At 46.3% G+C, this 15,850-nt stretch overlaps 1 protein-coding gene across 1 annotated transcript; it reads right to left on the bottom strand.

Annotated features, from left to right (window-relative positions):
- Positions 1-3,098: 3,098 nt before the first annotated feature.
- METTL6 (methyltransferase 6, tRNA N3-cytidine) lies at positions 3,099-15,801 on the bottom strand. Its single transcript, XM_020987244.2, has 6 exons — positions 15,574-15,801; positions 13,802-14,169; positions 13,189-13,323; positions 9,168-9,338; positions 8,152-8,293; positions 3,099-4,590 (listed from the first exon to the last, which is right to left on the bottom strand). Exons 2-6 carry the CDS (start codon positions 14,033-14,035, stop codon positions 4,442-4,444), a joined length of 831 nt encoding a protein of 276 aa, XP_020842903.1. The 5' UTR covers positions 14,036-14,169; positions 15,574-15,801; the 3' UTR covers positions 3,099-4,441.
- Between the last annotated feature and the right edge of the window lie 49 nt (positions 15,802-15,850).

Here is a 15,850-nt window from a genome sequence, read left to right as displayed (position 1 = left end):
GTAACAGAGAGAACAAAGAGGTATAGAAATTATGTTAGCATGTTCCACTTTTCAGGGCCTCACAGTTTCAGCAGCCTTTTACCCAAGGTCATATAACTAGCTAGAGGTGAGATAGGATGCTCTTATGGCTCAGGAATTTCTGCTAACACTATCTAAGAGTAGGGGAGGGGGTCTTGTATTCTGAGGGGTCTTTACACATGTACCACTCAAAGGCAACAATACCAGAGCCATTAACAAGAACTAATGGCCCTTGAGGAGGCTTCACGTCTGAGAGATCACCTCTCACATAGTTAAGATTATCATTAATAATTATGTCCTCAATTTAGAGAGCTCATTTTGGAAAGATTTATGTGTTTCTATTGAGTTAAGAATTTCCCTAAAAGTCCACGAACATGTAAATACCCCTTGTTAACAGACTGGTAGAAGACAATCATGTCTATTTTTTTGAGTTAGATTCGACTCAACATAACAGTGCATTGGCTATTTACTAAAAGGTCCCAAGAGCTGCAGGCTGGGAAGGGAATTCTTGCCCATTTCTGAGCAGTATTCATAAAAGGGTAACAGGTGGTGGGGGGAGGATGTGAAGCAGTGTTGGTAGCAGACTGGGAAAGGAATGCAGCTAACATAGGTTAATATTCCAGACTGCTTAAAAAGGTAACAAATGTCACTGAAATTCAATGGAAAACAAATCACATATGACTTGGTTGGGTTGGGCGGCCTTGGTTTTGTGAACAGAAGTCCCTCTGTTTCGGTGATGCCCAGACAGCGGTCAGCTGCCGGGCCAAAAGCGTAACTTCTCAGTGACAGGAGACAGTAGCCACAGCCAGGCACATATTTTTCCGTATCGTTACCATAGAAATGGACGATAGTGTTTGTTATAATGGTGACTTAAGGTGAGGATGGAAGAAGGAAACCGAGGGTAACTGGTCTCTACTGCCACCTGGTGAACACAAGATCAACACGACCCATTTCTGATTCCAATGCTTTTCAAGCCCTCCCTGGCCCATCCTGGAACGAATCCTGAAGTCGAGTCAACATTGCTGAGTATGAGTAACTCAAACCTGCCGTACCCAGGCCTATAACTGGCCTGACTGCACCTCTGCCTTACGTGTCTTCCCATCTTTTCCTCGGGCAGGGTTGTTAATCCAGTCAGCAGTGAAAATCCCTGCCTTGTGGCCCCACTCGGAATCCCCAAGTCTGAGACTAGACTCTTTTCACCAAAGCTTCTATTTGGGGTCACCATGGTCAGCTTCCTTGCACTCATCCGGGCCATATCCCACCCCACCAAGTGTTGCTATCCCACTCGTGCCTATCCTGTTGGGCCTTCTGAAAGTCCTGTTCTACTGGCCTTCTCAAGGAAATCATGGTCCACATAGGTTGTATTTACTTATATGGGTATGTTTTCTCCTGGGAGATTATAAACTCCTTGAGGCCTGGGTTCATGTTATCTTGTTTTTGTATCCCTAACACATAGCATCGTGCCTGGCACATAGTAGATACTTAACAAATGCTTACTGAAATTTTTTTTTTTTGGGCCAGGCAATGGGGTTAAGTGACTTGCCCAGGGTCACACAGCTAGTAAGTGTTATGTGTCTGAGGCCAGATTTGAACTAAGTCCTCCTGAATCCAGGGCTCTATCCACTTCGCCACCTAGCTACCCCTGAAGTTCTTTAAAAAGTCTAACATGACAAATAGTAATAGTTTAAGGTCATAAAGCATTTTCTGATTTGTCTTTCTCACAATAATCCTGTAAGACGGTACTAGCACTAGACAGAAGCTATCCCAGCAGTGCTCTCTAAAAGTGCCATTGAACACACTTCACACCTCCCTCTTAATTCTCTTTTTGCTTCATGTGAGTCTGTGGACTCCCAGCGTAGTCTAGTGCATACACCTGGAATTCGGAAGAACTGGGTTCAAAACCTGTTTTTGACAGTTCCTAGCTTTGTGGCCCTGGCAAGCAAGTCACTGGTCCTCTCTGAGACTCAGTTTCCACATCAATCAAATGGGATGGTTAGATTAGGGGGCCTGTACTGTGCCTTCCTGCTCCAAATGTAGAATCCAGGAGAGAAATCTTCCTGTGAACTAGCTCTACTATTTGGATACAATGATGGATGGCATTTCCTCTGGGTAAAACTGGAATTATGATTATGCAAAATAGGCAGGGAGAAGGGATAGGGATGCTTTGACTGACTGACAAAGCCTTTACTCCACGTTAGGCCCTGTACTAAGTGCTGGCATACAAATACAAAAAGCCCCACAGTCCCTACCCCCCAGGAGGCTCATACTCTTATCAAACAAACAGAAGGGATTGATGTTTGGGTCTGGGAGGTCACAGTGGCAGCACAGGACAAGTATGTTTGGAGAAGGGAAAGGAAAAGTACATTTAAAGACTCAAATGTGTGTGTATTCTGTGCCAGAAAAGCTTGTTCTCTGCCATGGATTCATCTTGTGGTAAATTGAGTTCCACTAACAGGGGAGGCTTCAGAAAAGTATATAAGCGCGGTTCTCCAAAGCAAGTGGGAGGGGGCCACAGTCTGTCCTAGCTCTGACCCTGGAAACATTCCCTGTTTTTAACCAATGCCTTATTTCTCTGCAGCTCTTCATGTATCCGTCTCTCCATGACGACAAGTCAACGCTGCTCTAATCTATTCTGACCATCTTTTCTCATCTGTGATGGAGCTTTGTCCTTGGATTACCCAGGAGTGTCCTGGGTATTCCCTCTGTGAGATCAACTGTCCATCTGTCATCTTACCTTGTGTCTATGCCTTACTGCAATTGTCAAAATAAATGCTGGTTCAAGTGGCTGGGCCCTAAAATCATCACAGCAGACTTAAGGAAAATCAGGCAGTGGAGTGAAAAGAGAGAACGTCTTCTGCCTTTATTATTCTATTCCCTTTCAGACTTGTCTTGAGGCATCTGTTTGTGGCCCAACACTGTATTTGCTGGAGGCAGATACATCTGTTCCTAGCTCAAGGATGTGGGGAGCTATGAGCAGAAAACACCCACGATCCCCATGCGGAAACACGCACTCTGAGGGGTTTCCCCCAGATGTGTTCCTTCCTCTTCCTCCCATTCCCATAAAAGTTCACACAAGAAGATTCTGAAATATATTTATTAAAAATCTCCCTTATTTTCAACAAAAATATAAAGAACCTCTACCTTTCTCTTGGCTTGTTTTAAAGTAATGCCCAGAAATAAGCATCGTAGTGCAGAGTGACAGACAGGATTTGGGAGCCTGAAGCTGACTCTGAAGAATACAACAATTGTTATTCATATGGAGATGCTGAGGCCCGCTCCTTCACGCACAGCCTTCCGCCAAGTCCTTTCTCCAGCGACAATCCCCTCCTCTGCTGGGGAGGTCCACGTTTGGGGTCAAATTAAGATGTGATGGGATCCCCTTCCCTGACACCCGTCTCTTCTAACAGTCCATCCTTGCAAGTCAAGTTACCAAAGGTGAGGATAAGCTACTTAGCAGCAGCACCACACAAAATACCAAAATGTCTAAGAGCTCTCGGAGGTTGTGGGCCAAGCCTGCTGCTATTTCCCTCACCGTGTGTATGCCTTCTGACCATATTTTCTGAAACAAAATTGGGGTATGTGACTTCCTTTCTTTGTGGACTTGGGAAGTGGGACAAAGCCCCATTTCTTTGTATTCCATGGCTTCCAGGCCAGCCCTGGTGTCTCCTGTTGGCACACAGACCTCGTGGTACTACTACGTTCTCAAGGGTTAAACACCCTGATCACTTAATGATTCTCCCCCACCCCCACCCTTGAGCGGTATCAACTTATGAGAAAAGACGTGGAGGGCGACCCAAGTGGGCACAAGGCCATAACGTTGTAATGTAACTTTTCTGTCTCAGGTTGCCACCCATTAAGCATGGAAGGCATCCCCCAGAACGTGCCTGAACAAGAAGGTGGGCCAACCACATGATATGATAGAGTGTGAGGGTCAACAAACCCTCATGGGCTCCCATGGAATGTTCAAAAGACCTGCAGTAGGGGGTCCTAAACCTCTGTCCGTGTCTCGGACCCCCACGGGAGTCTGTTGAAACCTAAGCACCTATTCTCAGAATCATGTTTTTAAATGCACAAAATAAGATACAAAGGATTACAAAGGAGACCAATTGTATTGAAATACAGTTATTGAAACGTTATTGATAAAAGTTCACAGACACAGGGTCAGAAGCCTGACTCAGAGGAAGCCCTTTGGCATGTGGTAGGGACCCTCTGTAAAGGGTTTGGGGAAGACAGAGACAAGAACGATGAAGAATGAGAAGGTATAGATAGTCTGTGCGCACACCGTTCTCCATTTGAGATAATGGATCCTCTGAATAAGTGAATTCCTAAATTGTGACAAAAGTACTCATTTTTAACAGAGTACCTCTGCCCCAAATTATTTTATTCTGTGAAGAGTTGAGACTTATGATCATGGTATTGAGAATCATGGTGTCCTTAGAGGCTTCCGAAATTTGCTCTGAAGAAAAACTCTTGGTACACACAAGCCTTCTTTCTTATTCACGGTTTCTCGAAGGACATACTCACTGACCACTTCTTCATATCCTGTTGCCCGGAAGAGCTGAGCCAGGAATACTAGAAGAGAGAAAGTAAATGGCACTGATAATCTCTGTCTGGAGAGCTTTTCTATCACCTCATTAGGACAAGGCAGTGAGGGAAGCTAAGACCATGTTTTTGTTTAAACACTTGAATAATTTCACTTTGACATTTTTGGGTAGGTTTTACTTTAATGGAAAAGAAAGACAAGAAGATCCCATTTCCTATAAATTCATTATTTTTACACACATACACACACATGTGGAAAGTTTTAATTTGCAAGAAATGGCTTTCATAGGCTCCTGAGCTGGAAGGGACCTCAGAGATCATAGTCCAACTCCTTCAATGGAGCACAGTAAAATGACTCTTCCAAGACCACGTGGGTTTTAAGAAGCAGAGCCAGAAACGATAGAAAAGTTTCCTGACTCCAAGTTTGGAGTGGTTTCCATGACCAGTCACTCATCCCAAACTCTTTCTCTTCCAGACCACACATTTCTAGTATAAAGTGGGATAGCTCCAACCTGCCCCATGTAAGCCGCCTTCCACACCTTCAGGGTAGGTATCCTATTTAATTCAATCCAATGATCATCTAAAGAATGCCTATTCCTTGCCCAGCACAGTCCACTAATGATTCCTTCAAAAGAACCAACGAATAAGCATTTATTAAGCACCTACTACATGCCAGGTAGGCACTGTGCTGAACAACGTACAATGTCCCCATTCAACCAAAAAGAAAAGACATGGATTTCAAAGCTGGCTGTGCTCACAAAAAGGCTCCGTACCCCTGACTGCTTTACTCTGAGCACCTTATTTATTCTACTACTCAGGGGAGGTGGGAGGCAGGGGAGCCCATCTAAAAATCCTGGCGACTGTGTGTATCATAACATCTTTCCCTTCCCCTGCCATGAAGATGAAGACCAAGTCCAAAGCACGGTCTGCACCATACAACCGATCCTAACACAGCGAACTTGGGGGGTGAGGAAACAGGCCCTTTGGAAGGTCCTGGCTTTAAACTGTTTACCTGTGGGCTCCATCTCATGCTTTTCAGAAAAGAAGCAATAATGTGGAAGACAGCAAACAGCTTTAACAAACTTTCCTCATTCACTGCAACCTCAGATTTCTGTTTTCCATGCATCTTTCCCCACACCTACAAAGGCATGCAGACTTCCCCCAAGCCTGCTGCCCCCTCCAACTCCTGCCAATCAAACAGGGCAAACCTGAGCACTGCTAGAAGCCGCCTCTGTTTGCATCTCTTCTGGACAGTGGCCTCCCAAGCACCTCCACATCTGGCTCCCCTCCCAGCCATTCCACAGAAGCCACCCTTTTAAAGGTCACCGCTGACCCGCTGACCCTTACATTCCAGCGCTTTTTCTCCCCTCTCACCCTCCCTCATCTCGGCTGCATCTGTCCCTACTGAACACCCCCTCTCTGATACCGCCTGTGGCTACACAGATTCTCTTCTTCCCTCACTTACTATTCGGCATTCTCCCCTCTTCTTTCTCCATCCACAGTCATGGCACCCACGCAGACGCCTTCCAACTTCCTACTTCTTCACCTCTGCGGTCTCACAGACATTGCTGTTAGAAGGCTCAGCATCAGCTCCAAATACCAAGTTCACTCTCTTTCCCCTGGAGCCAGCACCCCTCATTGCTCCAGGTCCCAAGGCTCGGCACTTTGACTTCTCTTTTCCCCTCATCCTTCATTAACTTGACAACTATTAATTTAGACCTGTCTCTAAAGAGGCACATATGAAGCAGACATAAGTGTGGTCTAGACAAGAGCAGCCGTGATCTCTAGTCTCTCATAAGGTGAATCTTGAGGTTTTCAGACTCCTATCGGTTGCAAGAAGCCAGGTGCCCCTCACCTGGGCTCTCCCTACCCACTGTCATCGTCACCATCCTCAGCACAACTGTCAGCACCCCGAAGGCCTTTGGCTCCTTAGTGTCCCACTGCCCTCTGCTCTCCAGCCCCCTGCCCTCTGGTCCTATGGCCCATCTTGCCCTGCCATGCCTCAGCCTTGGCTCACAGCCACCATCTACCACCCTCCCTCCTTTTCACGAAAGTCACACAATAGTTCCCTCTGGGCCCACTATATGTTATGTGATAGTAACTCACCTGGACTCTCTGCTTCAAGGCAATCCTTGTACTCACTCTCCCACTCCCCACAGTGGCTCTTCCAAGCCTTCTCACTCCTCCTCACCTCCACAGGGCTCTCCCTGCCCCCAAGACCTTGCCTCATGCTTCATTAGAACAATGAAGGCCACTTGCCGAGAGCTCCTTCCCCTCTCTCCTCCTCCTCCTCATGCTGCATCACTAAGATGCCTCCCAAAACTTCTTCTTCCTTTATCCCGCCTCACTGGAAGGTGGCTCTTCCCGTTGCCCAGGCAAACCCCTTGAAATTCATGAGCGACCCCATTCTATCCCTTCTCCTCCAGCATACTGCTCCATCTATCACCCCCGTTCTCTCACTAATCATTGCTGGCTCCTAGGCTGCTTCCCTACTGCCCACAAACATGCCCATGTTTTCTCCACCTTCCAAAAACCCTCCCCTGACCCCTCTGGGTTTTAACGCTCATCCCTTTCCTTTACAGCTCATTCTATCCAATCCATCATTCAGTGCTGCTAACTTCTCCTTAGATACCTCTCCTGGCCATTCTTGAAGCATTTATTAGGCACCCACTGTGTGCTAGGCACTAGCATTACAAAGACAACAGCAGGCATGCCCTCATCCAGGTCCTCGTCTGGCTCTTATTACACCTGAATGATTTCAAGACACCGAAGGCTGGCTCCGATTCCAAGCCCTTCCTCTCCAACTTAAATATTGTCTCTGAGCTTCTTTAAGCTCCCTTTCTTCTGTGCTCCAGTAGCATTCTTAGCCTCTTCCATGCAACCTACTACTTTACCTTCTTGTCTTATATTGTTCTCTCAACACTTTACACACATCTACACAAAGACATATAGATATAGATATAGATATACATGCAGAGATAGTTAGAGCTCTCTATCGATATGTCTGGGTTTTGCCTCTCCACCAATATTAAGGGAGGGACCTCGTTATGAATGTCTGCCTCTCCCCACCTGACCTACATGGTGCTGGACCCAACAGAAGGGCTTAAATAAACACTTCTTGTTTGAGGGCTTTTGCATTCCAGTGCTCCCTGCCTACACACAAAGCAGTCAAGAGCCGAGGATTTTCCCTGCATAACGTCTGACTTTGCTTTCTACGGCCATGCAAAACAGAACGTGCTGAGGGGCGTGGGGTACATTTCAGGCCATCAATCAGTGAACCATGAAATTTGTTGAGGTCCATTCCATGTTCATTCCAAACACTTATTCCTCACTGCCCTCTCTTGCCTTGAAAGTCCAGAGCTTAGTTAGGCAGGTAAATGTTCTGTCTCACAATGCGTTTTGAAATGTGAAAATCGGATTGGCAAACCATCAGTCTGTACTGACCTTGTCATGCTCTATCTAAATACCAGAACAGAAAGACGAAAACGAATTGTACAAACCTCTCACACATAAACTGTGTCATCCACAACATCACAATTAATTACAGTCCCATGAACAACTGGAAATTGACAAAAAGCACTTTTCTCTTACCGTCAGTGAAGAAATAGGCCCTGGTCCCATCTTGTCTAACGTAAAAGTTTTCTCCTAGCTTGCTGCCAGTCTTAAACCGCAGCATCGCATGATCATTCAGCCCATAGTCTCGAAACAAGACACATTTACCTGGCTTTAATACCTAGTGAACAAAAGCATATATTGCACATTATCCCCATGTATTAAGTAAAAGCTCAATGAAAATTGAATGTCAGCTGAAATCTCCTTAATTCAGACACCACTAATTCAAGCTTGTGAAAGTTCTAGGCTGAGCTAACCTGGATTACCGATGTGATGTGTGTGCAGGACGGCAATCAAATGAATGAAAAAAAGGAGACCACTGCCTCAGCTGCTTAAGAGGACGAGCTCTGAACACGCCTTTTAGTGGCTGTACCCATTACTGCAGACATCTAAGACATGCCAAACCGCAACGTTCGAGGCTTTGTCTGTAACCAAGTGTTCCTCTGAATAGCTATTTCTTTCTTTTTTTCTTTTGTTTTGTTTTTTTTGGGTGGGGCAATTGGGGTTAAGTGACTTCCCCAGAGTTACACAGCTAGTAAGTGTACAGCTATTTCTAAAAAAGAAAGATTCCCTCTTTCTTTCAAAGGCCTTGTTCCCCCAACAGTCACCACAGAGTCCAGTTCATCTGTGGTTGGTCTGAAGCTGACCAGCTTCATCTTCCAGGGACCAGAAGACACAGGACACTCATTCGCAAGCCATGCAACCTTCCTTTAAAATTCCTGAAATTTGTTACCTATGTCCACATAGGAAACATTTTAACTCTTCTTCAAAGTTTATCTTTCAGCACCATGAAGTATCTGAATCCATTTACAATTTAATTTACAAAAATTTATTTGACCCACATCATCTCCTGAGCAAAGTCAAAGACACAGTTTCTGATCCCTAACACACACATCGTACAATGGACGAAAGGAGAAGGCGGCCCCCAAGGGCTTTCTAGGGAGTGTGATTCCAAGGCTGAGCATTCCCCCCCCCCCAATCAGGCTCTCATTTACCCTGTAAACATTTTGCAAGACCAGGTGCATCTTGTCGGGGTGAACAGCAGAAAGCACAAATATCAAGGTGACGACATCGACAGAGGCTGCTGGGATGTGTTCCAGAAGATCATCTTGGGTGAGATCACAATGGAACGCCTTACACCGCTCAGCGTCATACAGAGGGTTTTGCTATTCAGCAGGGAAAGGAAGAAAATGTGAAAAGTTGTTTCATGATTAAATCACGCCAACACTGAAATGATTCAAATTCACCATTTATTGTGTCTATTATATGTCAGGTATTGTATTAGATGCTGGGGGAACAAAGTAAAAAATGAGAATATCCTTGCCTTAACTCTACCGGTAAAGGCATGAGCTGAATTAACTTTGTGAAAACATGGCATCAGGTGAAACCTTTGGACAGAGGCAGTGCCTTGGGTAATGATGGGTAAATCAGGTCATCAGTCAAACGCTATCGGCTGTTTCACTGGTCATTTCATAACACTGCAACACAGCTTTGTGATGTCATAATCATTTGGTTACAACATATGTAACTGATGCTATGGGAAATAAATGTCAGAGCAATGTTTACACAGGACGAGCTGACGATGCCTGTAGTTGATTCAACCAAGGTGGCAATCTCTCACAAAGCAGCTAATTCTCAAATTCTGCTAGCAAGAAAGTTCACTCTCATTCCTGTCCCAGGCACTTTATCCAAGGCAGAAGTCCCCAGCAAATAACAGGATTTAATTCCTACATATTGCATTTTACTTAGAAGCCATTTGATCTTCAAATACACGCATTTTATAAGCCTATAATAGTAGAAGATAAGCTTGACTTTTTCTCAGTAAACCTAGAGTGCCTAGCAAACTGAAAGCACTTAGGAAATACTTGGTGACTGATACAGGGCCAAAGAGATAGTAAAAAACCGATTACCTCTTGGTTATTTAAGGGCTGACTTTCCATTTGGAAAACCAGACAAGGATAACAATCAAGGAAGAGTGGGGCCCAGCCTCCTCCCTCCAGATGTGTGTCTTTAGTGCCTAGGAAGCCTCATTCTCAGGATTCCAAAGTGGGGGGAGGGGAAGAAGGGACAAAGTCCTGTTCCTACAGTTTCAGGCTTCAACTCTTCCCCACCCACTCAAGTTCTACTGGTGGCTGCCAGGAAGGTACAAACTGGGCCCAAATCCACGACTTCCTCCCCTCCTCCCACTGGCCACTATTTCTCCTCACCAAAGCCCCAAATGGCAAATAAGTTAAGAGAGAAGGCCCAGCCTCAGCAGGTGGTCGTGGTGTCCCTGCCTTTCCTTCCTTTCACCCTCATGGCCACCTGCCTCTGGCTTCTCCTGGCCCCCCGGTGACATGGGGCAAGTCCCTCAGGCTTTAGGGTACAGGCCCAGGCCTGTACCACAGGTCTAGTATGTTACATACATATGCACATATGAAGGTATATATTTGTATAGATACACCCATATGTGTATGTTCTAACATGTCATAAAATAAAATTTTTTGTCAGGACAACTTACAACTTTGTGAAGATAAACTTTTGGTTCATGTTTATGACAAGCATTTTCTCTAAAGTCCACTCAAAGTATTTCAACTCTGAGGCTGAAACACACATACATAAACACATACACCACACACACACACAAATATATTAAAAATATGTACATAGTTTTTATCTTAAAGCTAAAACATTTTTTATGAAATTTCTTTAGGCAGGATAAATAGACGTAATCCTTGCAAATTTGGTGAACATAAATATACTTCACACATCAGTCACTTGCTGGGTAGTGAAGACTTGTCATTTCCACATTTTGCCTCCCATTTCCTATAGTCTGAAACATTCTTCTGGCAGACAGACAGCTTTTTTTTTTCTTAATGGAACAGCCAGCGGAAGTTCCAGACCTCCAGGCCTGGGAAGGTATCAGCTGTCCTCCCCCAGACAGTGCCATCCTTTCCTTCTCTGGGAAGCATCTGGGATCAGTGACTGCTGCACAGCATCTTTTCTTCTGAGGGTAAGAGGTTTTTCCAGGGAACTCCGGCATTCTTTCCAATGTCAATAAGGTAGCCCAGGACTGTAGGGCTTGCAGGCTGACAGTAACTCCAGGACTGGGAAGAATTCCAAACTCAAAATATCTGAACTCAGATTTCCACAAACCTACTTTGTAGATTCTCGAATCTACACATTCGTTCAACGCTGACCAAGGTAGATCAGAAAGTCCTCTGCTGGGATTGTAAGATGAGACTAACAAGATGAAACTAACAGGGAAAAAAGAAAAATCTTAAGATCTGAGTCAAGAAAAACAGCTAAGGGGAGAAGCTTGGGGCAGCCAGGCAGCTAAAGTGTAGGATCTAGAGTCAGAAAGACTGAACTTTGTGAGTTCAAACCTGGCCTTGGACACTTCCTAGCTGTGTGACCCTGGGGCAAGTCACTTAACCTTGTTTGCCTCAGTTTCCTCATCTGTAAAATCAATTGGAAAAGGAAATGGCAAACCATTCTAAGTATTTTTCCAGTTGCTGCCCAAAGCATAATTGGTCCAGATGGGTTTGAGCCCAAGATTACTGAAAAATGGGCACACCGAGGTTCCTTGAGAGGGAAGAGACTTATTTTTGTCTCTGAATCTCCAGGCCCAGCCTGAGGCCCTGCACTTTTTTGTCCAGAACAGTGATGTGGAAGTCTCTGGAGGGAGCTCTGAGCTGCAGAGGGGTATGGACCAGAGTGAGGAAAGAACACTGATTAGAACAGGAAGGCTTAGCAACGATCCAGGTGAAAGGTGGTAAGGATCTGAACTAGAGGGGAAACAGTGTTTCAGATCCTCCATTTAAAGAGGGTACGCAGGGCAGCCTCTCCTCATTTCAGGACTTAATTTGTAGGTGACTGAAAAAACAACTGAACAACAAAAAGGGGAGAAGGGGCTAGAAGGCACTTTCAGAGGCGGACGGAACATCAGTGAGAGTCTAGTCCAACCCAGGTAGTTCAGGTAAAAGAGACCTCCTCGTCCTAGTGGACCACAAGCTCAGTTTGAGTCAGCAGTGTGATGTGCAGCCCCCAGACTGAACTTGGCTGGGACATGACCTCAGACTCCTCCGATGTTCCTGCAAGAATGCAGAGAGGTGGATGGTTTGCTATAGAGACTCACCCTGGCTCTACTCTGCACCTTTTCCTCTGTGAGAGAGGGGCCAAACTTAAGGAAATTCTACCAGTGGCAAAGCCAGGGACTCTTCAAGCCTCTTCTAGGTGTCAGAAGCCTAGTGTCTAGCGGGAGAGGAGACAAAGTCCCACTGGGCCCTGCCCTGGTCAGACCGCAGTAGACAGATAGATTAAGCCTGGCTTTTGGAGTCCTTTTTAAAAGGTCCACTGGATGATGCCAGCTCATCCTAGGATGATGACCTCGATGCTGTGGGACCTGGTACCGCCCAGGCCAAAAGAGCAGCTGAAGTGGAATGTTTAGCTGAGCAAAGTGAAGAGCTACCTGCAGCTTTGTCAGGAAGGCTCGTCCTGCTTGGCCCTCAGGGACAGATGGAAATCACAGGAAGGCAGATTTCAGTGCAACACAAGGAAAGAGGTTTCATGATCAGTGCTGACCTAAAACGAGTGCGGATCACTGAGAGTCTTCACAATTCACCTGCTGAGATGTCTTCAGAGGGCTTTGTGCTCTGGGAAGGAGTAAGGCAAAAATGACTTCCAAAGTCTCTTCTATCTGCCACTCTACGCTTCTGATTCAAGAGTTAGTCGGCATGGGTCATGAGAGTGACAAAGTGGGCGAGGGGCCTTCTGGCCTTCATCTTGCCAGTCACCAAAAGGGGCCACTACCTAAAAGCTGCCAGTCAGAGAAATTAGTTTTGCAGACTGAGTATATCCACATAACCAACTTATTTTCTCTTTCACAATTAGCACTAATTGGTAACGTCAATTAAAAAAGCAAAGGATTAATTTAGCCCAATTGTGCCACATCAAACTTGTATGTAAACAGGCAGTTTTCATCCACTGAGAATCCTCTTTCTTAAAGAAGTATCATCACATGCCTATTACACCAACCTTAACGTACTCGACGGCCCGGGGTGAGAAGTCACAGGCGTAAGCAAAGATATTTAGATCTTCTTCTAGAAGAGGGAATAAACAGTTTCCAACCCCACAGCCAGCTTCAAGGATAGTCAACTTCTGATCTTCAAACTGGGGAGAAAGAAAAAGAATGTATGTTATGTTTGCACCATCAGCAAAAGAAATTGCTAGTTCTTGCCTATTAAAAATCCCAGTTGTCCAGACTCTCCGGCCTCAGCCTGAGATCCCTGATCTTTAATTCTGGACACGCACATGGCACAGATTCTAGGTGATCACGTTGGAATCAACCCTCCACCTAAGTGATTCACTGCACAAGGCCCCTTGGACCTCTCTGCTGTCTGTGGCTGCAGCCCAGGTCTCAGAGAAGCCATGGTTTTTTTACACAGGTGCTAATCACTCGGCAGCTATATGACAGTCTCTAACTTTAATCAAGCATCTCTGGGAAAGGGACAGAAAAACGACTCTTCCTTTAAGGTGCTGACCCTAAGTATGTCATAGTCTTCAATGGGCACCGGGTATTGACCGGTATTGTCCTCTCTACCTGTTCAGGCCTTATCTTTCCTATGAGGGGCAGTATCAGTTGGCTTACCTCCTTACATGATCTCAGTTCCTCAAACTCTCTGGTGGTCCAGTGTCTATCTCTGAAGAAATTGGTACTATTTCTCTTATAAAACAGGTCCCAGTTCTTCTGGGCCTCCTTTTCCAGTTTTGCCTGTTTAAAGGCAGACACGACCGGACCATCTCTGCTTTGAGGCCTGGTCTCTTGTTCTTTCTCCCGATCTGGATCCTCTCCACCGGAGGACATTATCACGTGTAACCTCATTAAAGAGTCTTCATCCCTCTAATTCCTGGATGAATCCATCTTCCTGCAGCTCTTCTGAGGATAATATTTTTAGCCGTGTTTCCCCATATTCATTTTCAGGCAATCAATTCCCATAATTCAAGCAAGATCGGGAGCTAAAAAAGGAATGAAAATGAGAATACAAAGGTAAGTCAAACATTTTAAGGTGGCTAAGGTAAAAGGGGATAGTATGTGTAAAGCTGTATTTGCACAATCAACAATCCAAGTAGACAATTCCCACTTAGCAAAAATCCAGGTCTTACTGCTGAATGAAAGCAGTGATCATTTTACATTCTAATTCTGTTGTTTTAATTTATGTTAGATTAGAAGCTACATAGTGACTGTTTATTGTCTGGCTGCAGTTTTACAGGTACACATTTTACAAGTACACAGTGCCTGCATGCAATAGGCACACTATAAATGTTTATTCAAATGGATGACTTTTAAGCACTTAGCACAGTGGCTGGGACACAGTAGGCGCTATATAAATATAAGCAATTATTATTACTGTTATATTGTCTTCCCTTTCCTAAAGGATGGTTTAGCACACAGAGAATTCCTGAAAACAAAACCAACATTTATGAAGTGCCTACTAGGTGCCAGGCACTTGTCTATGTAATTTTCTTTACATCCACTGAGTGGGAACAAGAAGGAAATAATTGCAAATGTTGGGGGGGGGGCCCGGGCCACTTCGATAAATCCTGCTCTGCCCTTCATACCCCAGGCCCGCACCCCACGGTTTCAAGACCAAGTACGCAGGACTGTAGGAAAATGCTGGTGGAGCCCAGGAGCCCATGGCCCATCCCGGCTGGAGGGAAGAAGCGCAGGGGGCCAGGATCAGGCCAGGCGGCTTCAAGGCTGCTCTGCCTCTTCGTCCTTTACTCTGGGGTGGAGGTGGGGGGGGGGGCCCAAGTTTCTAATCCGAAGGATTCAGGGGTTGCTCACCCTGGCCTGCCGTCCTCAGGGGGTCAGTTCTTCCCAAAACCCCCATTTTAAGAGGTTCCCACCTCAGGGCGCCTTCTGCCCAACTTCAGCCCCTTTCGGTGGGTGGTCTTTTCCTTTGGACTGTAAGCCCCCTGAGGGCAGGCCTGTCTGTAGTTCCAGGGCTGGGCACTAAGTCCATGACTGGGGACTAGACGCCCCTCCCCCACCTTGGTCATGCTTGGAGGGGCAGAGCTGGAAGGGACCTCGGGTCCAGCCCCCTCCTTTTAAAGACGAGGAAACTGAGGTCCAAGGAAGTTGGGTGGGGCTTGCCCAGGGGTACACTGCTAGTAAGGGTCAGAGGTAGGATTAAAACCCGGTTCCTTAGACTCCAGGGTCACGGGCTCTTTCCACCCTGATCTTGGAACAATTTTTACAAACCGGGAAACTGAGGTCTGGGGCGAGGGGCGGGTAGAGAGCTTGTGTGTCGCCATTGAGCTAGTAAGTGGAGGGGCCAGGACGAGGACTCAGGGTCTCGAGGTCTCAGTTTCCTCCTCTGTAACGAATGGGCACAACCCTCTCTAAGCGCCATTACCTACCTCACTGGCTACCGGCGAGAAGGGAGCTTTAAACCTGGACCGGCCGAGTCAGCCTGGAGCTGGGCCTGGGGCTGGGCCGGGGGCGCGGGCGGAAAAGGGACGTTCCCCGCCCCCAGAAAAGCGCGCCCCGTCCTTTTTAGGGCGCGCTCCGCGTTAGCCCACAGGGAGGACCGGAAGTGCGCTCAGCCCCGGGCCTCGATCGGAACGCTTTCCCTGTAGCACTTCCCCGCCCACTTCCGGTAGGAGCGGCGACGCCGGAAGCTCACTCCCCATTCCC

The sequence above is a fragment of the Phascolarctos cinereus genome, unplaced genomic scaffold (assembly GCF_003287225.1).
Source record: "Phascolarctos cinereus isolate Bilbo 61053 unplaced genomic scaffold, phaCin_HiC Scaffold_1;HRSCAF=81, whole genome shotgun sequence".
Lineage (NCBI taxonomy): Eukaryota > Metazoa > Chordata > Mammalia > Diprotodontia > Phascolarctidae > Phascolarctos > Phascolarctos cinereus.
Note: the sequence above shows the minus strand (reverse complement) of the source record. Positions and strands in the feature narration are given on the sequence as shown.

Coding starts and splice junctions, on each gene's coding strand:
- METTL6 (XM_020987244.2), bottom strand. CDS start 14,035: ATGAGGTTACACGTGATAATGTCCTCCGGTGGAGAGGATCCAGATCGG. Junction 13,324..13,801: donor AACTGAGATCATGTAAGGAG/GTAAGCCAACTG, acceptor CTTTCTCCCCAG/TTTGAAGATCAGAAGTTGAC. Junction 9,339..13,188: donor GGGCCGTCGAGTACGTTAAG/GTTGGTGTAATA, acceptor CCTGCTGAATAG/CAAAACCCTCTGTATGACGC.